The sequence below is a fragment of the Marmota monax genome, unplaced genomic scaffold (genome assembly GCF_021218885.2).
Source record: "Marmota monax isolate L192 unplaced genomic scaffold, Marmota_monax_Labrador192_F-V1.1 WCK01_AAM20220418_F8-fsc00001, whole genome shotgun sequence".
In the NCBI taxonomy this organism is placed as follows: Eukaryota; Metazoa; Chordata; class Mammalia; order Rodentia; family Sciuridae; genus Marmota; species Marmota monax.
Window position 1 is genome coordinate 44,604,755 of NW_026693777.1, and position 23,800 is coordinate 44,628,554.

The 23,800-nt window shown below is 39.4% G+C and overlaps 1 protein-coding gene and 1 pseudogene across 1 annotated transcript in view; both read left to right on the top strand.

The window, feature by feature from the left end:
* The window catches only part of Snap23 (synaptosome associated protein 23), a 43,614-nt gene that overhangs the window by 127 nt on the left and 19,687 nt on the right, over positions 1-23,800 (top strand). Inside the window, exon 2 of the mRNA XM_046461500.2 lies at positions 22,898-23,000. Coding sequence (XP_046317456.1) covers positions 22,944-23,000 — 57 coding nt within the window. The 5' untranslated portion in view covers positions 22,898-22,943. The remainder of the gene's footprint in view (positions 1-22,897; positions 23,001-23,800) is intronic.
* LOC131424828 (mediator of RNA polymerase II transcription subunit 28-like) lies at positions 30-13,734 on the top strand (annotated as a pseudogene).

The window sequence follows — 23,800 nt, forward strand, 5'->3', positions numbered from 1 at the left end:
AGTCTCCAGGAATGGAGCTGAGGTAGCTAGCCGGGAGGAAGGTTGGGATCATATCTTGAAGATAAAGAGAATATCGTGACGGTTGGAAAGTTAGTGGGGTCGGACTTAAGGGGAGGAGGGGGCCCTCTGGCCCAGGCTTGGCCGATTGGGCCCGGAATGAGGCGAGGCACAAGAAGAAGTTAGAGGGGCCGGCGGAGGAAGGATGACCTGATCCTTGTATTCGTCTTCGAAACCACACAGATCAACTCTCAGTCCCTCACCGTGTTGTTGTGGTCGGGATTAATAGACTGCGTGGTGACCACTGTAGTCAATAGTTGTAAGATAACTGTTTGAAGGACTTCGAGGTTCATGGCTTTGGATAGCCCTTGCCTGTCGAGTAGAGTTCGTCCTTATCTTGCGGGTTTTCCGCAGAGACACAAAGAAAAGGATCAGTGAAAGAAGGTAGTAGGGGGTTAGAAACTACTGTAAAATGCAGTTTTACCCCGTCCTTTGTTTCCTCTTTAATCATTAGTCATTACAATATGAGGAAAGGCAGCTGATGATTGAGGAAACCGAAAGATATCAAAGTTGGGAAAAGTGGACGAGAAGGGAGTGTCATTTTACCTTTTGCTGTTTTTCATCTGCCAAGATAGGAAACCGTGGCTGGAGAGGGGAGTTTGGATACTGGCAGCTTTCTAACAGCGTTCCCTCAGTTTTGTGAATAGCGTAGCTTCTTAATAGCAAATATTTTAAGAATTGAGAGATCTTACTCTACCTGTTCAACTGCCTTTAAGACTGGTTCTTAGGTATAAAATACTAAAAGTGCAGACATGGCCAGATAAAAAATGGGTTTTCCCACTTTCTTTTTGCCTCCGTTCTTGCCTGGCCTAGGAAATACCACACTTGAAACTCATGAGACATAATTAGCTAGAATACTTTGAGGTCTAATCTGAATGTATTTTATAATAAAATAAAAAATAATATTTCTGCCAACAGCTAAGTTGATGCCTAAGGCATCTGATGATTACTTTGTCATTCGTTCTTTTGGCCAGAGATATTGAAAACATATTCTTATTAGCAGATGGGAAAAAAACCTTTTCATGTTATCATGCTCCTGTGACAGATCATGTGGAAATAAGTTAAATGATCATATAACAACTTGCAGCTTAAACAGTTACCAGTTTTGCTAGGGTTTTTTTTTTTTTCCTTTAGGTGCTTTGAAGTGTGTGGATATGCCTTAGAAAATCATTGTTTCTGAATAGGAATGGTTCATTGAGCCATTATTTTCCTAACAGTATTACACTCTTTCCTAAAAACAGTAGAATTTCTATAGGCATTTTGGTATTTGTTTCTTTAACTGAATGAAAGTACAGTATACAAGCTTACTTAACTAAAGGTCATATCTTTTCTCATCCTTCGGAACACAACCTAGAACCAGGAAGAAAGCATAGAAACAAAAACAGACCCTGTGCCCTGTGTTTATGGCACAACTATTGGGTCTTCACTAATAAATTATTACCTTTATAATTTTTGCCATTTTATTTTGTCATCATTGTTTGGTGTTGGGGATTGAATCCATGACAAATGTGCACTCTAACACTGAGCCACACCCCCACCCCAAATTTTACTTAATACTTTAAATGGACTTTTTAAAAAACATTACCCTCCCTGGTCAGTGGCACATCACTTGGGAGGCTGAGGCAGGAGGATTGCAAGATCTAGGCAAGCCTCAGCAACTTAGCAAGGCGTTAAGCAACTTAGTCAGACCTTGTCAGCAAAAAAAAAAAAAAAAAAAAATTAAAAGGGCTGAGGACTTAACTCAGTGATAAAACGACTCTGAATTCAATCCCCAGTACAAAAAAATAAAAAACAAATAAAAAATTTTTTAAAATTTTCCTCTTCTAAATTGAATCTCTTGAAATCATGGTTTTGATGTATTTTATACTTTTTTTCTAATACACATTATAATAAATATATAACTAGTCAGTGTATAAGCTACCAACTTTTAACATGAAGATTGGACTAAGGTCAATGGACTTGAAAAATCTGTGAGCCCTGTGATGATAATATTTATTATAGTTACCCAATTCTAGCACATTTATCTGGTTTCATCAGATGAAAGCAAATTGGAATGGCAGAGGGGAAGAAGAACATGTTTACTCTTGGATGTTTTTGTGAAATCAGCTGCCTTCTCCCCCCAAATTAAGGCCTTTTGTTTTGTTTTTATATCACATTCTATACACCTACTTTTTGGCAAGGTCTGCATATGCTAATGTTAGCATTTATAATATGTTGTTTGCATCCAATGGTGCTGAACTTCTTATTCTAGTACCATATTTAGAGGGGCAAATGACAGAGACAGGATTTTGTTATGGTGGAGGGATGTCTGAAACTGATAGATCCTGTGCTTTCAACAATTGGAGGAAGTGAATTATGGAGCCAGGAAACAGCATGCACTGTGCCTTTATTTATTTATTTATTTAGCAATGTTGGGGGTTGAACTCAGGCCCTCCTCTATGCTAGCAAATGCTCTGCCATAGAGCTACAGTCCTATCTATGCCTTTTTAGGAGTCAGAATGGAAGTGGCCTCTGTTTGCATTCATTTAAATTCACTGACATTTTGGCTTCAGTTTAGGTTGTATTGCTATTAAAATATTGAAATCATTGGTCGCTATATTTCTCTGGAATTCCTTCATCTTGTTGGTATTTGTGAGTTCTAAAACTTAGGTTTATAAGTTTTATTTTAACAATATGTTGATAAGTGAGATTACTTTAGATGATCTCTTGTGCTTATAAAATAAAATAGAAACTTATTGGTACAACACACAAATCCTTCACAGTCTATCTCCTTTTTAATCCATCCTGCCAGCTATATGTATGTGAGGGAGCAAGCACCCGCACGCACGCACACACACATACACACACACACACACACCCCTGTCTTGCACTGTGGCATTTCTTTTTCTCTTTCTTTCTTTTTTTTTTTAATGGTGCTGGGGATTGAACCCAGGGCCTTGTGCTGTGAGGCAAACACTCTACCAACTGAGCTATATCCCCAGGCCCCTGTGGCATTTGATAATCTAAAATCACAATATTTTTAGAGTTGATCATACTTGGATTTTGATTCACACAAATCAAAATTGGGAAATATTAAATAATTTTTTTCAGTGCTGAGGATTGAATTTAGAGACCTTGTATATACTAAGTATTTGCTCTACCATTGAGTTATACCCACAGTCCCTGAGGTGTTTAATAATTATATTGAAAGATTATAGTAGCTTTATTAAGCACTTTGTGCTAGGCATTGTTTTGTTTGGTTTTGGTACTGGGAATTGAACCCAGGGCTCCTGCCACTGAGCTATATCCCCCAATGCTAGCCATTGTTCTAAATGCTTTGCATGAATTAACTCAATCCATATAATAATACTTGAAGTAAGCATTATCATCATCATCATCATATCATTATTTAATGAGGAAACTGAAGCATAAGAAGTCAAATAAGCAGTTGTCAGGATTTGAAACCATAATGCCTTCAAATAGGAATACCTTTTAATGTTCTGTGGAATATTATTTTCCAGCAACCTGAGTAATTTATGCTATATGTGACATCTGATTCCTTGCATCAGAACATTTGAGAAGCTAACAAGACCATCTAAGTAAAATTGGAATCAGAGCCAACATACTAAGATGGATGGGGAGAATGTTTAGACAGACTAAAGACTTACTATTTCATCTTCACCCCACCCTTGGTATTTCCCAAGCAGATAACTACTTATAACTGTCAGATTGTCTTCCTTAGATAGATTGCTCGCTTCTGGCCCTTTTGTTTTTTATTTTTATGTGGTGCCCGGGATCGAACTCAGTGCCTCACGCGTGCTAGGTAAGCACACTACCACTGAACTACAACCCCGGCTCAAGCTTCTGACTCTTAAGCCTCTTTGTTATCTTTCACATATTTAATTAATTTTTTAAAAATTTAGTTGTTGATAGACCTTTATTTTATTTATATGTGGTGTTGAGAATCGAACCCAGTGCCTCACACATGCTAGGCAAGTGCCCTACCTCTGAGCCCTAGCCCCAGCCCAATAATTGATTTTTTTGTTCTGATTTTTCTTTTCTTTTCTTTGTTTTATTTATTTATTTTTTTGTGGTACCAGATTGAACCCAAGGGTCCTTTACCACTGGGCCACAGTTCCAGCCTTTTTATTTTGAGACAGGGTCCTGCTAAATTGCCCAGACCGGCCTCAAACTTTTGATCCTTCTGCTTCAGCCTCTTGAGTCACTACAATTACAGGCATGTGCACCTCACTGGTTGAGGGTTAATATAATTGATTACACTCATATCTGCATCTGACTTCCCAGAATTATTTCCTGGTCACTTAGGGTAGAATTGTGAAAGTACCAAGGTTGGCAGGGACATGAAGATCAGGTGTTGCTGGGTGCATAGGATACACCTGTAATCCCAGCTCTGGAGGCTAAGGCAGGAGGGATCCCAATTCAAAGCCAGCCTCAGCCAAAAGTAAGACACTAAGCCACTGAGTGAAACCCTGACTCTAAATAAAATACAAAATAGGGCTTGGGGTGTGGCTCAGTGGTTGAGTGCCCCTAAGTTCAGTTCGCAGTACCCCCCCAAATTAAAAAAAGACCAGGTGTTAGACACAGAGCAATTAAATTACTAGGCACTTGTATAAAACTGAAGTATAGTTTTGGTGGGTTTTTTGTTTTTTGTTTTGGTTCCTGATATGTAGTAGTTCTCTCTGACCTGATATGATTTCTGTCTTGAATCATATGCTTTAGTGTACTTTGAAACCAAGATGTTTATATTTGATATGCTTCTGTGGTCTGCCTATCGTATTTGCATAGTTTTGGGGCCTCTATGTAAAAACAGTTAAAGTTGTTCATACAGAGGAAGGTAGAAGGAAACTTGAGAGGAAGTAAAAGGAGGAAACTGTTTTAATTTAAATGAAACTATGAGCTTATCTAAATGCCTTCAGGAAGAATTGTATTTCCTAATTGGAACATAGTTTCTTTTGGGGGGCCAGGATATGTAGAATATTTTGGAATAATCAAAACTCATAGTTTGTATGATTAGTTCCCTTGTACTTATAGTTTTTGAGGAAGTAGGGTGAACCTTTTTAGCTTTTCATATTAGAAATGGTATCTAGGAGCAAAAATTATAGTCTTAAAGAGAAATTAAATTCTTTTACCCAGTAAACAATTATCTGTATCTGAATTTCTGATTTGTTTTCTTCTACTCTTTTCTTTTTCTTGGTACCAGACATTGAGCCCAGGTGCTTAACTACTGAGCCACATCCCCAGCCCTTTTATGTATTTTATTAGACAAAGGGTCTTGCTGAGTTGCTCAGGGCCTCTCTAAGTTGCTGAGGCTGGCTTTGAACTTGCATTTCTCCTGCCTCAGCCTCCTGAGCCACTGGGATTACAGGCATGAGCCACCGCACCTGCCTTCTGATTTATTTTCTGTAATCCTTTCTTCTATTCCTTGCATCTATTTTCTATTATTCATCTTTGAGTCTTAAAATAGGAAATGTGTAAGTATGTTATATATACACTTAGTTGGACTTCATTAGGGCTTAGAATGAAGGCATTTATGACATGAGATATCAGATGTGGGTTGAAGATAATTGGCAAGACTTCACCTTGCCTAAGTAAAATGTAAACCCAAACCATTCAAGTATTTTGGCTCTGATTCCAAGTTCAGCTCGAAACTTTCTAATTAGATCCCACTCTGATGCCAGATCAGTACCATAGACAGAGAACATAACTGATAACATGAGTATAAACACTGTTCATTAATAACTGTCATTTTATAAACCTTTACTTTGTGCCAGTCACTGTACTAATCAATTAGGTACATTAACTAATTTTATTTCTGAAATAACCCTGGTAAGTAGATCTGTTATCTCAACGAATGAGGAAACTGTGACTTAAATAGGTTAAGTAACTTGCTTGGCTGCTGTAGTTTGGATGTGCCACCCCTGACCGCAAAGTTCAAGTGCTGAATGTTTCTTCTTTAGTTTAGTAGAGTATAGAGGTAATGCAACCTTGTTTGTTTTGTTGAGACAGGGTCTTGCTATGTTCCCAGGATGATTTTTAACTCTTGGGCTCAAGTGAACCTTTCATTTAGGCCTCAAAAATTCAGGACAGGGCTGGGATTGTGGCTCAGTGGTAGAGTGCTTGCCTAGGTGAGACCCGGGTTTGATTCTAAGCACCATATAAAAATAAAGGCATTTTGATGTGTCCATCTACAAAAAAGATTCATTCTCTCTCTCTTTCTCTAAAAAAAATTTTTCAGAACAGAAAATTCAGAACAAAAGGTATCTGCTGTGCTGGGTGTAAGGTAGTGGAACCTTTAAGAGGTGGCGCATAGTGCAAGGTAATTAGGTCATTAGAGGGCACTGCTGGTCTCATAAAGTGCTCTCAAAGTGGGTTTGTTATGAAAAGAGTGCACCCCACATGCTTGGCTTCTGTACAACGCTGGTTCCCTTTCCATTTCTCTGTCCCAGCCAAGGGGTCTCTCACAAGAAGCCAAACACATGGGAGCCATGTGATCTTGGACTTTCATCTTTCAAAACTGTGAGCTAAATAAACCTCTTTATAAAGTACTGTTTTAGTCAGCATTTTCACTGCTGTGACTAAAGGATCCGAGAAGAGGAAGAGTTTATTTGAGGGCTCACAGTTTCAGAGGAAACTGTTTTAATTTAAATGAAACTATGAGTCCATTGAAGGCCGGCTTAATTTCTCGGGGCTCAAGGTGAGACTGAACATCACGGTGGAAGAGTGTGGCAGAGGGAAGCAGCTCACATCTTGATCAGAAAGCAGAGAGAATCCACTGGGATGCAAGGCTGGTTCAATATACGGAAATCAATAAATGTTATTCACCACATCAATAGACTTAAAAACAAGAACCATATGATCATCTCAATAGATGCGGAAAAAGTATTCGACAAAGTACAGCATCCCTTTATGTTCAAAACTCTAGAAAAACTAGGGATAACAGGAACATACCTCAATATTGTAAAAGCAATCTATGCTAAGCCTCAGGCTAGCATCATTCTGAATGGAGAAAAACTGAAGGCATTCCCTCTAAAATCTGGAACAAGACAGGGATGCCCTCTCTCACCACTTCTGTTCAACATAGTTCTCGAAACACTGGCCAGAGCAATTAGACGAAAGAAATTAAAGGCATAAAAATAGGAAAAGAAGAACTTAAATTATCACTATTTGCAGATGACATGATTCTATACCTAGCAGACCCAAAAGGGTCTACAAAGAAACTATTAGAGCTAATAAATGAATTCAGCAAAGTGGCAGGATATAAAATCAACACGCATAAATCAAAGGCATTCCTGTATATCAGCGACAGATCCTCTGAAATGGAAATGAGGACAACCACTCCATTCACAATATCCTCAAAAAAAATAAAATACTTGGGAATCAACCTAACAAAAGAGGTGAAAGACTTATACAATGAAAACTACAGAACCCTAAAGAGAGAAATAGAAGAAGATCTGTTCATGGATAGGCAGAACTAACATCATCAAAATGGCGATATTACCAAAAGTTCTCTACAGGTTTAATGCAATGCCAATCAAAATCCCAACGGCATTTCTTGTAGAAATAGAGAAAGCAATCATGAAATTCATATGGAAAAATAAAAGACCCAGAATAGCAAAAACAATGCTAAGCAGGAAGTGTGAATCAGGCGGTATAGCGATACCAGACTTCAAACTATACTGCAGAGCAATAGTAACAAAAACAGCATGGTACTGGTACCAAAACAGGCGGGTGGACCAATGGTACAGAATAGAGGACACAGAAACCAATCCACAAAACTACAACTATCTTATATTTGATAAAGGGGCTAAAAGCATGCAATGGAGGAAGGATAGCATCTTCAACAAATGGTGCTGGGAAAACTGGAAATCCATATGCAACAAAATGAAACTGAATCCCTAAGTCGTTCTTATTCAGCTTCCCCACCCCACCCCCTTTAATCTGTCTTTTAAAATTGAGATATAATTCACATAACTTGAAGTTCACTTTTTTTTTTTTGATACCTAGGATTGAATCTAGGGGCACTCAACCACTGAGCCACATCCCCAGCCCCCCCTTTTTTTGTATTTTTTATTTAGAGACAGAGACCCACTGAATAGCTTAGTGCCTCGCTAAGTTGCTGAGGCTGGTTTTGAACTCCTGATCCTCCTGCCTCAGCCTCCTGAGCCGCTAGGATTATAGGTGTGTGCCACCATGCCTGGCTTGTAATTTCATTTCATTCTTTTATTTTTAATATCTGAGGATGCTAATTGTTGATAGGAAAGTTAGAGAAAGAAGATGCACTGGTGGTGAGGGGTAATGACAAAAGATTGTTATAAATTCTCTATTCCGAGCTAAGTTCTCTGTTCTCTTCATAGGATCCTATTTTGATCTTTTTTTTTTAAGTATTTTTAATTGTAGATGGAACACAATACCTTTATTTTATTTTATTTACTTATTTATTTTTTTTTAAAGAGAGAGAGAAAGAGAGAGAGAATTTTTTTAATATTTATTTTTTAGTTTTCGGCGGACACAACATCTTTGTTTGTATGTGGTGCTGAGGATCGAACCCGGGCCGCACGCATGCCAGGCGAGCGCGCTACCGCTTGAGCCACATCCCCAGCCCTATTTTATTTATTTATTTTTATGTGGTACTGAGGATTAAACCCTCGAGGCAAGCACCTCTACCACTGAGCTACAACCTCAGCCCTTCTTAGAACTCTTGTCATAAAAATATTAAGAACTTGTTCAGACCCCACTAGAACCCATTCCTGCCACCAAATATGTTCTGCTATTATTATTTTTAGACTTTTATGGATTGAAATTATTGATTATCTCATAGTCCCACAAAATTACATTTACTGTGTATGCCAACTGGAAGACTTCTCATATATGAACTAGGATCTAGAATTTATTGCTTGTCTTTGTTTTCTTTGGTCTTATAAATCTACTTTCTTTGTTGTCTTAGCTATCATATTTTATGATAAAAACAAATGTATGAAATTTAAAATATAACTTCATGGCAAACTACTTGGAAAATTGGGAAAAGAAGAAAAGCCATTCCTAGTTCTGTGAATACCTCCACAGCCATTGACAGTATTTTGATTACTTCCCTGCTAAACTTTTTTCTACTTAGATTTTATTTCCATTGTAATTTTAGCACATTATTTTTTTAGTCCATCTTTGTTTACCTTATATTCTAGTCATCATAACTTTAGTCCTTTTTGTGGTTTGTGTCACTTTGTTCCTTGTTTGCCCAGTCTTAGCCAGAAAAACAACATTTAAGGCATATTTTATTTTATTTTTTAGACATACAAAGCTATGTATATATAAATATACAGATATAGGTATCTATATCTATATACATACAATATGCAATATATGTATATATGCATGTATACACACACATATATACACATATATACATATATATAGAGAGAGACACACACACACACTTTTTTTTTGTCTTCAGAGGTGTCTAACAGGAAACTTGGTTTAATGTTAACCTGTGTGATATTTGTCTTGATGTGTACAGTCTCATGACTGCCATGAAAAGAGATGTGTAGTCTATACAATATCATCAGCTTTAATATTCAAATTTAGCTGGACAGATGGAACAATGAATAGTTAGTAACTGTTATTCTCAGTTACTTTCATCATAAGTGTCACTCAGTACTTTTAATAATGTCAACAATTTAACATTGTTGCTTAACTTTTATTTTGCTTATTGTTTCTGCTTCAGTAATAATATTAAAATAATGGCTAATGTTTATGGAACACCAAAAATATGCCGTGTGACTTGCTAAGCCCTTTGCATAGATCATCTATTTTTTTTCTCCCAGTACTGAAGATTGAACCTAGGATTGAACCCACTGAGCTACATCCCTAGCCCTTTTTATTTTTTATTTTGAGACAGGGGTTGCCCAAACTGGCCTTCAAACTTGTGATCCTCATGCCTCAACCTTTGAGTCCCTGGGATTATAGGCATGTGCCATCATTCATAGCTGTTTTCCTTCACCCAGTTTTAAAAAAGAAGTTAAGAAAGTTAAATTGGGAGTCATCTAGTAAGTCTAGCTAGTTTTGTTACACTCTAGCAGATTTGCAAAGACCAGTGAGTCTGGGGAGTATTTTTCCTTGTCTCTCTTCATCCTTCTTAAAATTTTACTTTGTCTCTTCTTAATTGTATTTATTTGTGGTGCTGGGGATAACCCAGAGCCTTATGCATGCAAGGCAAGCACTCTACCAACTGAGCTATAACTCCAGCTCTCTTCTTAATTTTATATACCATAATCATGTAGTTAACACTCTCAGGCATCCAAAGTAGAAAAATCTTCAGCAGCTGTGTACTAATGTTGGCATGTCAAATACATGAGAACTTTAGAGATTCTGGATCTTTGCTTTGTATGTCATCTCTTTAGGGAATTAAAAAAAAAGAAGAAGAAGAAGTAGTTTAAGCAGAACTTTGAGTTCACTGACCTCACTGTCTTATCAAGAGTAATTCTTCACATCTACCTCCCAATTTCATCTGCATTTTTTTGGATACTTAAAAGGCCTGACTCTTTTTTTTTATATTAATCAATACCATAATTTATTGAGACCAACAATGACAAAAGCAAAGAAAATGGGAGCATATACAATGGCTCAAATGGATTCATGATGACAATATTTTTTTTTGGGGGGGGGGGGTTTAAAAAAATATTTATTTCTTGTGTTGTAGTTAGACACAATAACTTTATTTCACTTATTTGTTTCTTTTTTTCTTTAATTTTTATTGTTGGTTGTTCAAAACATTACATAGTTCTTGACAAATCATATTTCACACTTTGATTCAAGTGGGTTATGAACTCCCATTTTTTATCCCATATACAAATTGCAGCATCACATCCGTTACACATCCACTGTTTTACATATTGCTATACTAGTGTCTGTTGTATTCTGCTGCCTTTCCTATCCTCTACTATCCCCCATCCCCTCCCCTCCCATGTTCTCTCTCTACCCCATCTACTGTAATTCATTTCTCCCCCTTGTTTTTTTTTTCCCCTTTCCCCTCACTTCCTCTTGTATGTAATTTTGTATAACCATGAGGGTCTCCTTCCATTTCCATGCAATTTCCCTTCTCTTTCCTTTTCCCTCCCACCTCTCGTCCCTGTTTAATGTTAATCTTCTTCTCATGCTCTTCCTCCCAACTCTGTTCTTAGTTACTCTCCTTATATCAAATAAAACATTTGGCATTTGTTTTTTAGGGATTGGCTAGCTTCACTTAGCATAATCTTTTCTAATAAAGGCCTGACTCTTGAGTGGGCCATGTCCTGCCACGCCAGACGTGCCATTGCCATTGAGTCCCAAGGACTCAAAGGCTGAGGCATGAGGATCACAAGTTTGAGGCCTCCACTGGGTGCTATGCCCCATCCCCTGCAACCCCCACGGGGAGTCCTGGGCCAGGCTTTGCTTCTTCAGGCAGTGCCTGGCACACCGAAAACTTCTAGCAGCACCTTGTTGGATGAGTTGGAGTCGTCATTCGAGGCTTGCTTTGCTTCTTTGTCAGGATTATGTCAATGGCACCGATCAGGAAGAAATTCGAACTGGTGTTTATCAGAAGTTTCTGGATATCGCAAGACAGACAGAATGCTTTTTTCTACAAAAAAGATTGCAGTTGTTTGTCCAGAAACCAGAGCAAGTTATCAAAGAGGACATCTCAGAACTAAGGAATGAGTTGCAGTGGAAAGTTGCGCTGGTGCAAAAGCACTTGACAAAGCTGAGGCATTGACAGCAGGTGCTGGAGGAAATCAGTGTGCAACACAAAAAGCCGGCCGAAGTCCCTCGGCCCCCTTGGCCTACCTGGAGCAGGCATCTGCCAATATTCCTGCACCTTTGAAGCAGAACTGAGAGAGGTCTGGCCTACAGGGTAGCCTGTTGCAGACAGTTCCTCTAGACCTCTCTGTGTGGAGATGGCATTTTAGAACAACTATTTGCCAGAGAATGAGTTGGTGTTAATTTTATTTCCACCTAAAAATTTCCCCAATTTTTATGAGCTGTTAATTACTTGAGTACTTTATAAAATGCTTGGTAGACAAAGTGAGGTTTCATTTTGTTTGCTTTGTCTGTAGCAAAGTTTAGACTATTAGTTTGCCACAGATTCCCCGCCCCCCTTGGCTTTTTGCTCCTTTTTAAAATTTTATGTAGTTTATATATAGTTTTCCCCCCTCTGGTTGTTAGTTTGTTATAATCTGAGGGGGAAAATTAAAGTAGTCCTAGAATCTGGGGAGAAAGAATTTGGTTTTAGGCCTTTTACGGTTACTACACATCCATGGTAGTAGAGAAAAATATCTAAATTTGCTGTCTCAAGACTTTGAACTACCTCAAGAAGAATCTAATGCAACATTTGTAATGCTTCCATCGCAGTACAGAGTGCAGATATTTTGTAAATATGACAGAAATAAAGGTTAAACTATGCTAGGTTAGCGTAGTAATATTACAGTATATCCTTAAGTTGATGCTGCCTTTTGTTTGGCTGAGTTTATGTGTTGTGTGGTGTTTGCTGTCTTGAGGGAGCTGTATTAGGAGCATGACATGCTGGAGGCCTCGTAGTAATGAACCAGTGTGAGTAACAGAGCAGACCCAGTCTCCCTAGCGTGACAGCTGGCACACAAGTGATGGACAAGGGGTCAAAGCTTGGTCTGATTCTTTTTCTTTTGAGTTTTGTTTTGTTTGCTTGTGATTTTGTTTTACTTTTTGGAGAAAAGGCAGTTTACATGAAGGATAGTTCTTGCTCAGTGGATTTGATTCTAAGAGCCTAGGGCTTTGGGATGGAGGGTGACCTGCAGAGTGAATGAACCCCAGCTCCTCACCTCCACAGAGAGCATGTGGGTCCTCTGTGGGGAAAATATTTTGCCGTCTTGTCAGAAGAGGTTTTCTTTTCTCCATTTATGCAACTCTTAGATTATATCCCTCGGCCAGTACAAACACTCCTCTTCTGAATAGTCAGTAGGTCTGTGGCTGTCTTGGTTCATTTTGTCCTTTCCAACCCTGAAGGTCCCTCCCCATGTTCCTCGATATGCACTCATGTTGCTAGTGTGGCCTGGATGCTACCTGGTCCACAAAGCCTCTACTCCATTCCAGGGCACAGGACTTTTATTTCTTCCACTGTCTTGTGAGTTAGTGAATTTTTTTGTGCCCCTTGCTGCATTGTATGCTCATGGCAATAAGCATTACTCCCCTGGAATATACAGGAACATGTATTTTGTACTCACTTTGTATATACATTATTCATTTTGTTTGTGAGCTGTGAGGATGATAGTTGGTTTGTAGATCTATGACCTGTGATGACTAGCCTGAGGCCAGCGTATCTCCCCTTGGTTGGAGTGTATAGGTCAAAACTTAAAAGTTATTTTTTACTCATAGGGTTTTAACCTGGTCATCTCATGATAGTTAGAAGCTCTGATTGGCAGCTTTAAGTTTCCTGATTAAAAGCCTAAATAAATGCCCAGCGTGATGGCACACACCTGTAATCCCAGTGGCTCCGGAGGCTGAGGCAGGAGGATTGTGGGTTCAAAGCCAGCCTCAGCAAAAGCCAGGTGCTGAGCAACTCAGTGAGACTGCGTCTCTAAATAAAATATAAAATAGGGCTGGGGATGTGGCTCAGTAGTTGAATGCCCCTGAGTTCAATCACTGGTATCTCCCCCCACATCCCCCCCACCCCAGCAAAACTAAGTTTGAGGCAGTCTTTCAATGATAAAAGTGTTTTTGGTAAAAAGATAAGAAACTATTCGACTTGGTGCTTAATGAAAATGTTTTGAATTAATGTATATATAAGTTATTGTCATTTCTTTATATTAATTCAGAAGTTATCTGTAAAATAAATAATGATTTAAAAGAAAAAAAAAAAAAGAAGGCATGACTCTTGGAATCAGGCCTTTGTTGTACTGGGACATTCTACCACTGAGCATCATTCCCAGCCCTTTTTAAATTTTATTTTGAGACAGAATCTCACTAAATTATCCAGTTTGGCCTCAAACTTGTGATCCTCTTGGCTAATCCTTCCAAGTCATTGGATTACAGGCTTGTGCCACTGTGTTTAGCACACTTAATTAAACCTTAAAATGGCCAGGCACAGTGGCACACACCCGTAATCCCAGAAAGTGGGGGGCATGTAGGGAGAAGGTGCTGAGGCAGACAGATTGCAAGTTTAATACCAGCCTTAGCAATTTAGTGAGACCCTTAGCAAGTTATCAAGATCTTGTCTCAAAATAAAAAGGGTTGGGGATATAACTCAGTGGTAAATTGCCTCTGGTTCAATCCCTAGTACCTTAAAACATTTATTTGGAACAGAAGAATTATGAAAAGGACTCTGATTGTGTTGCCTTCTTCCATTTGATATGTATTTGGTCATCAAATATGATTCTATTAAAAGTAGAAGTTGGTAGTAAATCTAGTACTAGTACCACTAGGATTAGTACTATTCCTTACTAAAAGTGATTGAAAAGGTTTGGGTACTTTTGTTTGTTTTTGTTTTGCTGTTTTGGAGGTTGAACCCAGGACCTTGAGCATGCTAGGCAAGTGCTCTGCCACTGAGCTATACCACCATCCTCTACTGAAAAGGTTTGTATCTGACCAGCAAGCTGTTCATGTAAAAATAGTTTTTGGTTCCTGATTCTAGTGGTGGTTTGCAGTCTTTGTACTGCAGTTAAATGTATCTTTGTTCCTAAGAGTCACTTTACTTTGAAAGTACACCCTGTTTCTCTATTTATTTGTTCATTTAGCATATTTTCAGAGTACATACTGTCAGATCTTGTTAGGTGTTAGAGATACAAAGATACAGCAATTACTCTCCAAGAGTTGTGCCTTACCTGGGTTATTAGGTTTTCTGTTTATCAGTGATTAGTGCATAGCAGGGTTTCTCACCTCAGCCCTTTAGCATTTTGGCTGGGATCATTCTTTGTTAAAGAACTTTCACCAAAAGTGTTAAAGGGTGTTTAGTAGCTTCCCTTTCCTCTGTCCACTAGATAGAAGCCAGTAACATCCCCACCCCTCAAGTTGTGACCAAGACTGATTCTAAAATGTGAACCAGACTTTATCTTGGTCATTGACAGAGCTTTGATAAATTAGTTTTCAAAAATTTAATATAAAGCTAGTAAATGTAAAGATAAAAAGAACCTAGAGCCATCCCACAGTGCTTATTACTTATGTGACTTCTTGTAATAGTGGAACTGAATAATACCTAATCAAATGTTTTATTTTTTAAGTTGAATGTCTACAGGTTTTTTTTTGTTTGTTTGTTTGTTTCTGAGTTACTGTGTATTAGAGAAATATCGTTTGTTTTCTTAGAAACTTCAATAAAACAACAAATAATACAAATAATTGGATGGCAGGAGTCTCTCATAATAAAAACCTTAGCTCTTTTCTGAGTGCTTTATACCCTTTCTTTGTTAAGAATGAAAAATAAGGGGAGGGTTGGGAGGGGTTTTGAGGGTAGGAAAGATGGTAGAATGAGTTGGACCTCATTACCCTAGGTGCATGTATGATTGCATGAATGGTGTGTCTCTACATCGTGTACAGCCAGAGAATTGAAATGTTGCACTCCATTTGTGTATGATGAATTAAAATGCATTCTGCTGTCATGTACAACTAAGTAGAACAAATTAAAAAAAAGAATGTGGGGCCGGGGTTATGGCTCAGCGGTAGAGCACTCGCCTAGCATGTGCGCACCCTGGGTTCAATCCTCAGCACCGCATAAAATTAAAGAGATTGTGTCCAACTACAACTAAAAATAAATACTTTTAAAAAAAAGAATGAAAAATATTTCATTTTCTCCTATGACTAACTTGGACAAGTGGCATATTTTAGAAATGAATCCTGTGTTCTTCATTCACAACACTTTGAAATATGTTACCTTCCTTACTTAGACTTTATTCAGACTTTATTCAGACAACATATGAAGAACATTGTACAATCAAGAATAATTCTCGATAAACAGTTGGTCTCCTGGTAGGGGGGGTGAGGCACAGACACCCGAGTCTCCTCAATTTGTCGTCGAGCCAGAGGGGAGGAGCCGGGCTGCCGCCAGCGCCCGCAGCAGGCCCAGCGGCTCGCCAGCGTGGTGACCGCGTGACCCCAATTGGAGAGGGGGCGGAGCGGAGCCGCCACCCGCACCCACAAGGTGGGCAGACCCGCGACCCAGTGGTACATGGGCGTGGTAGGAGGGGCAGGGCAGAGCCGCCGTTCGCGCTTGCAAGGTAAACAGACCTGTGACAGCCTGGCGGGTCAGGCCCAGTGGCCTGCCAGTGTGGTACACACGTCACCCCAACTGGAGTAGGGGCAGAGCAGATCCTTCTCCCACGCCCGGATCAGGCCCTGCCGGTGTGGTGGCCACGTGACCCCAATTGGAGTGGGGGCGGAGCGGAACCGCCACCCGTGCCCGCAGGGTGAGCAGACCTGTGACCAACCTGCAGATCAGGCCCAGGGGTCCGCAGGCGTGGTAGGAGGGGCAGGGCAGATCCGCCGCCCGCGCCTCCAAGGTAGGCATACCTGCAACAGACCGGCGGATCAGGCCAAGGAGTCTGCCGGCGTGGTACACACACCACCCTAATTGGAGTAGGGGCAGAGCAGAGTCGCCGCCCGTGCCAGGAACAGGCCCAGCGTCCTGCAGGCGGGGTAGTCACGACACCCCAATTGGAGTAGGGGCAGAGCAGAGCCTCCACCCGTGCCCGAAAGGTGGGCAGATCTGCGACCGACCAGCGGGACAGGCCCAGTGGCCTGCCGGTACGACAGACACGTCACCCCATTTGGAGTAGGGGCAGAGTAGAGCCGCCGCCCGCGCCTGCAGGGTAGGCAAACCTGCAACCGACCGGCGGATCAGGCCCGGTGGCCTGCCGGCGTGGTACACTCGTCACCCCAATTGGAGTAGGGGCAGAACAGAGCCGCCGCCAGCGCCCAGAACAGGCCCAGTGACCTGCCGGCGTGGTAGCCACGACACCCCAATTGGAATAAGGAGAGAGCAGAGCCGCCGCCCGCGCCTGCAGGAAAGATACACAAGCAGTATGAAAAGACAAGGAAAGAAAGGACCACAAGCAATGCAGGTCAACGCAACTTTAGAAGAGGTAACAGCTGCAGCAGATGGAATGTCAGATAAAGAATTCAGGATATACATGCTTCAGATGATCTGGAGTATCAAGGAAGACATTAAACAGCAAAATCAGACAATGAAAGATCACTTCGACAATGAATTACGCAAACAAATCCAGGAAGCAAAGGATCAACTATACAGGGAGATAGAGGTTATAAAAAACAAACAAACAGAAATCCTAGAGATGCAGGAAGCAATAAACCAACTTAAAAACTCAATGGAGAATACTACCAGCAGAGTAGAACACTTAGAAGATAGAACATCAGACAATGAAGACAAAGTATTTCAACTGGAAAAGAACATAGACAGCTCAGCAAGACTGTTAAGAAACCATGAGCAGAACATCCAAGAAATATGGGATAACATTAAGAGACCAAACTTAAGAGTCATTGGGATACAGGAAGGTACAGAGCTCCAAACCAAAGGAATGAGCAGTCTATTCAATGAAATAATACGAGAAAACTTCCCAGACTTGAAGAATGAGACAGAATCCCAAATCCTAGAAGCCTACAGGACGCTGAATGTGCAAAATCATAAGAGATCCACACCTAGACACATTATAATGAAGATGCCCAACATACAGAATAAGGAGAGAATTTTAAAAGCTACAAGAGAAAGGAAGCAGATTACATTTAGGGGTAAGCCAATCAGGATAACAGCTGATCTTTCAACACAGACTCTGAAAGCTAGAAGATCCTGGAATAACATATTTCAAACACTGAAAGAAAATGGGTTCCAACCAAGAATTGTGTATCCAGCGAAATTAAGCTTCAGGATGGAGAATGAAATTAAAACCTTCCACGATAAACAAAAGTTTAAAGAATTCGCAGCTAGAAAACCATCTCTTCAAAACATCCTCGCCAAAGCATTACAGGAAGAGGAAATGGAAAATAACAATGAAAACCAACAGTGGGAGGTAGGACAGTAAAGGGGGGGAAAATAATCAAAGAGGAAAACAAACCATGTTTAGTAACAGAAATAAACAAATATGGCTGGAAGAACAACCCATATCTCAATAATAACCCTAAATGTTAATGGCTCAAACTCACCAATTAAGAGACACAGGCTAGTAGAATGGATCACAAAACGAGACCCAACAATATGCTGCCTACAGGAGACGCCTTTGATAGGAAAAGACATACATAGGCTGAAGGTGAAAGGTTGGGAAAAATCATATCACTCATATGGACTTCGGAAACAAGCAGGCATGTCCATACTCATATCAAATAAAATAGATTTCAAGCCAAAGTTAATCAAAAGGGATAAAGAGGGACACTACATACTGCTTAAGGGAACCATACACCAACAAGACATAACAATCATAAATATTTATGCCCCAAACAATGGTGCAGCTATGTTCGTCAAACAAACTCTTCTCAAGTTCAAGAGTCTAATAGACCACCATACCATAATCATGGGAGACTTCAACACACCTCTCTCGCCACTGGACAGATCTTCCAAACAAAAGTTGAATAAGGAAACTATAGAACTCAATAACACAATTAATAACCTAGACCTAATTGACATATATAGAGTATACCACCCAACATCAAGCAGTTACACTTTTTTCTCAGCAGCACATGGATCCTTCTCAAAAATAGATCATATATTATGTCACAGGGCAACTCTTAGACAATATAAAGGAGTAGAGATAATACCATGCATCTTATCTGATCATAATGGAATGAAACTGAAAATCAACGATAAAAGAAGGAAGGAAAAAGCATACATCACTTGGAGAATGAACAATAGGTTACTGAATGATCAATGGGTTATAGAAGACATCAAGGAGGAAATTAAAAAATTCTTAGAGATAAATGAAAACACAGACACAACATATCGGAATCTATGGGACACATTGAAAGCAGTTCTAAGAGGAAAATTCATTGCTTGGAGTTCATTCCTTAAAAAAAGAAAAAACCAACAAATAAATGATCTCATACTTCATCTCAAAATCCTTGAAAAAGAAGAGCAAAACAACAGCAAAAGAAGTAGAAGGCAAGAAATAATTAAAATCAGAGCTGAAATTAATGAAATCGAAACAAAAGAAACAATTGAAAAAATTGACAAAACTAAAAGTTGGTTCTTTGAAAAAATAAACAAAATCGACAGACCCTTAGCGATGCTAGCGAAGAGAAGAAGAGAGAGAACTCAAATTACTAGCATACGGGATGAAAAAGGCAATATCACAACAGACACTTCAGAAATACAGAAGATAATCAAAAACTATTTTGAATCCTTATACTCCAATAAATTAGAAGATAGTGAAGGCATAGATAAATTTCTTAAGTCATATGATCTGCCCAGATTGAGTCAGGAGGATATAGAAAACCTAAACAGACCAATATCAATTGAGGAAATAGAAGAAACCATAAAAAGACTACCAACTAAGAAAAGCCCAGGACCGGATGGGTATACAGCAGAATTTTACAAAACCTTTAAAGAAGAACTAATACCAATACTTTTCAAGCTACTTCAGGAAATAGAAAAAGAGGGACAACTTCCAAATTCATTCTATGAGGCCAACATCACCCTGATACCTAAACCAGACAAAGACACTTCAAAGAAAGAAAACTACAGACCAATATCTCTAATGAACCTAGATGCAAAAATCCTCAATAAAATTCTGGCGAATCGGATACAAAAACATATCAAAAAAATTGTACACCATGATCAAGTAGGATTCATCCCTGGGATGCAAGGCTGGTTCAATATACGGAAATCAATAAATGTTATTCACCACATCAATAGACTTAAAAATAAGAACCATATGATCATCTCGATAGATGCGGAAAAAGCATTCGACAAAGTACAGCATCCCTTTATGTTCAAAACTCTAGAAAAACTAGGGATAACAGGAACATACCTCAATATTGTAAAAGCAATCTGTGCTAAGCCTCAGGCTAGCATCATTCTGAATGGAGAAAAACTGAAGGCATTCCCTCTAAAATCTGGAACAAGACAGGGATGCCCTCTCTCTCCACTTCTGTTCAACATAGTTCTCGAAACACTGGCCAGAGCAATTAGACAGACGAAAGAAATTAAAGGCATAAAAATAGGAAAAGAAGAACTTAAATTATCACTATTTGCAGATTCTATACCTAGCAGACCCAAAAGGCTCTACAAAGAAACTATTAGAGCTAATAAATGAATTCAGCAAAGTGGCAGGATATAAAATCAACACGCATAAATCAAAGGCATTCCTGTATATCAGCGACAAATCCTCTGAAATGGAAATGAGGACAACCACTCCATTCAAAATATCTTCAAAAAAAATAAAATACTTGGGAATCAACCTAACAAAAGAGGTGAAAGACTTATACAATGAAAACTACAGAACCCTAAAGAGAGAAATAGAAGAAGATCTTAGAAGATGGAAAAATATACCCTGTTCATGGATAGGCAGAACTAACATCATCAAAATGGTGATATTACCAAAAGTTCTCTACAGGTTTAATGCAATGCCAATCAAAATCCCAACGGCATTTCTTATAGAAATAGAGAAAGCAATCATGAAATTCATATGGAAAAATAAAAGACCCAGAATAGCAAAAACAATGCTAAGCAGGAAGTGTGAATCAGGCGGTATAGCGATACCAGACTTCAAACTATACTACAGAGCAATAGTAACAAAAACAGCATGGTACTGGTACCAAAACAGGCGGGTGGACCAATGGTACAGAATAGAGGACACAGAAACCAATCCACAAAACTACAACTATCTTATATTTGATAAAGGGGCTAAAAGCATGCAATGGAGGAAGGATAGCATCTTCAACAAATGGTGCTGGGAAAACTGGAAATCCATATGCAACAAAATGAAACTGAATCCCTTTCTCTCGCCATGCACAAAAGTGAATTCAAAATGGATCAAGGAGCTTGATATCAAATCAGAGACATGGCGTCTGATAGAAGAAAAAGTTGGCTACTATCTACAGTCGGTGGGGTCGGGCTCCAAATTCCTCAATAGGACACCCATAGCACAAAAGTTAATAACTAGAATCAACAAATGGGACTTACTCAAACTAAAAAGTTTTTTCTCAGCAAAAGAAACAATAAGAGAGGTAAATAGGGAGCCTACACCCTGGGAACAAATCTTTACTCCTCACACTTCAGATAGAGCCCTAATATCCAGAGTATACAAAGAACTCAAAAAATTAGACAATAAGAGAACAAACAACCCAATCAACAAATGGGCCAAGGACCTGAACAGACACTTCTCAGAGGAGGACATACAGTCAATCAACAAGTACATGAAAAAATGCTCACCATCTCTAGCTGTCAGAGAAATGCAAATCAAAACCACCCTAAGATACCATCTCACTCCAGTAAGATTGGCAGCCATTATGAAGTCAAACAACAACAAGTGCTGGCGAGGATGTGGGGAAAAAGGTACACTTGTACATTGCTGGTGGGACTGCAGATTGGTGCAGCCAATTTGGAAAGCAGTATGGAGATTTCTTGGAAAGCTGGGAATGGAGCCACCATTTGACCCAGCTATTCCCCTTCTCGGTCTATTCCCTAAAGACCTAAAAAGAGCATGCTACAGGGACACTGCTACATCGATGTTCATAGCAGCACAGTTCACAATAGCAAGACTGTGGAACCAACCTAGATGCCCTTCAATAGACGAATGGATAAAAAAAATGTGGCATTTATACACAATGGAGTATTACTCTGCATTAAAAAATGACAAAATCATAGAATTTGCAGGGAAATGGATGGCATTAGAGCAGATTATGCTAAGTGAAGCTAGCCAATCCCTAAAAAACAAATGCCAAATGTCTTCTTTGATATAAGGAGAGTAACTAAGATCAGAGTAGGGACGAAGAGCATGAGAAGAAGATTAACATTTAACAGGGATGAGAGGTGGGAGGGAAAGGGAGAGAGAAGGGAAATTGCATGGTAATGGAAGGAGACCCTCAGGGTTATACAGTGGAGGGGGTAGAGAGAGAGGAGGGGAGGGGAGGGAAGTGGTGGGGAGGGGGGAGGGTGGAGGATGGGAAAGGCAGCGGAGCACAACAGACACTAGTATGGCAATATGTAAATCAATGGATGTGTAACTGATGTGATTCTGCAATCTGTGTATGGGGTGAAGGTGGGAGTTCATAACCCACTTGAATCAAAGTGTGGAATATGATATGTCAAGAAATTTGTAATGTTTTGAACAACCCACAATAAAAAATTAAAAAAAATAATAATAATAATTCTCCTCCTCCTCCTCCTCCTCCTCCTCCCTTCCTCTCTTCCTCTCTTCCTCTCATTATTTATTTTGTGTGTGTGGTACTAGGGATTTAACCCAGGGGTGCTCTACCACTGAATGACACCCCCTGCACTGTCCCTTACCTCCTGCCTTTCTTTTTCTTTTTGAGACAAGATTTTGAAGTTGCCCAGATTGGCCTTAAAATGATTCTCCTGTCTCAGCCTCTGGAATCGCTGGAATTACAGGCATGTGCCACCATACTTAAGAATTAATTTTAATAGTCTCTTGAAGCTTGCCTTCCAATCGGATGCCTTGTTTTTCAAAGTAGAGGGAAAGAGTACTTCACCTGTATTTCAGGTTCACCCTTGGTGCTAACTACCATTAAACATCCGCTTTTCCTCTCTTAGCCTTAATTTCTATGATTTAGATAGACAGGTAGATAAAGAGATCAGATATTTATCCTGTCTGCCTATGAACCTAAATTTTGTAAATCCTTGCTCTTTGCTCAAACAAATGTTCATGTATCCTTATTCTTATAGATTATCTACATTTACATTTCTGTGCCTGATAGAATTTCGATTCATCATGGATAATATGTCATCAGAAGAGATTCAACTGAGGGCTCACCAGGTTACTGATGAGGTAAATGTTTTTACTTAGAATAAGTGATTGATTCCACTTCAGTTTCACAATGGAGGGGTGAGAGGATCTTTTTAGTGATCATTTTGGATTCTTCTATGTTGCTTACATCAAAGAATGCCTTTGCCCCATAGTGCCATTACTAGCTCCTTTTTCCTCCAACTCACCAAAAAACTATATAGGTAAAAGAATTTTTTTTTTTTTTTTTTTTTATAAAGGTAAATCGTTACCTAGTTGCATTCTGGAAGGAATTCTGGACACTTTTTTTTTTTTTTTTTATACCAAGGATTGAACTCAATGTGCTTAACCCTGAGCCACATCCTCAGCTCTTTTTTTTTTCTTCCCTTTTTTTTTTTTTTTTAAACTATGGCACTGTAACTTCCTAGAATTCTTCCCCCCACCTTTCTTTCTTTTCCTTTTTTTTTTTAAGAGAGGGGAGAGAGAGAGAGAGAGAGAATTTTTAATATTTATTTCTTAGTTTTCAGCAGACATAACATCTTTGTTTGTATGTGGTGCTGAGGATCGAACCCAGGCCGCAGGCATGCCAGGCGAGCGCTCTACCGCTTGAGCCACATCCCCAGCCCTCTTCCCTTTTTTTTTAACATTTTTTTTTTTTTTGAGACAGGGTCTCACTAGGTTGCTTACAGTCTCGCTAAATTGCTGAGGCTGGCTTTGAACCTTCGATCCTCCTGCCTCTTGAACTGCTGGGATTACAGGCATGTGTGCCACCATGCCTGGTGGGACTTTGGTTTTTGTTTAACAGTTTCCTGGTATCTGTGTAATATACTTCAATTTCTACCTAC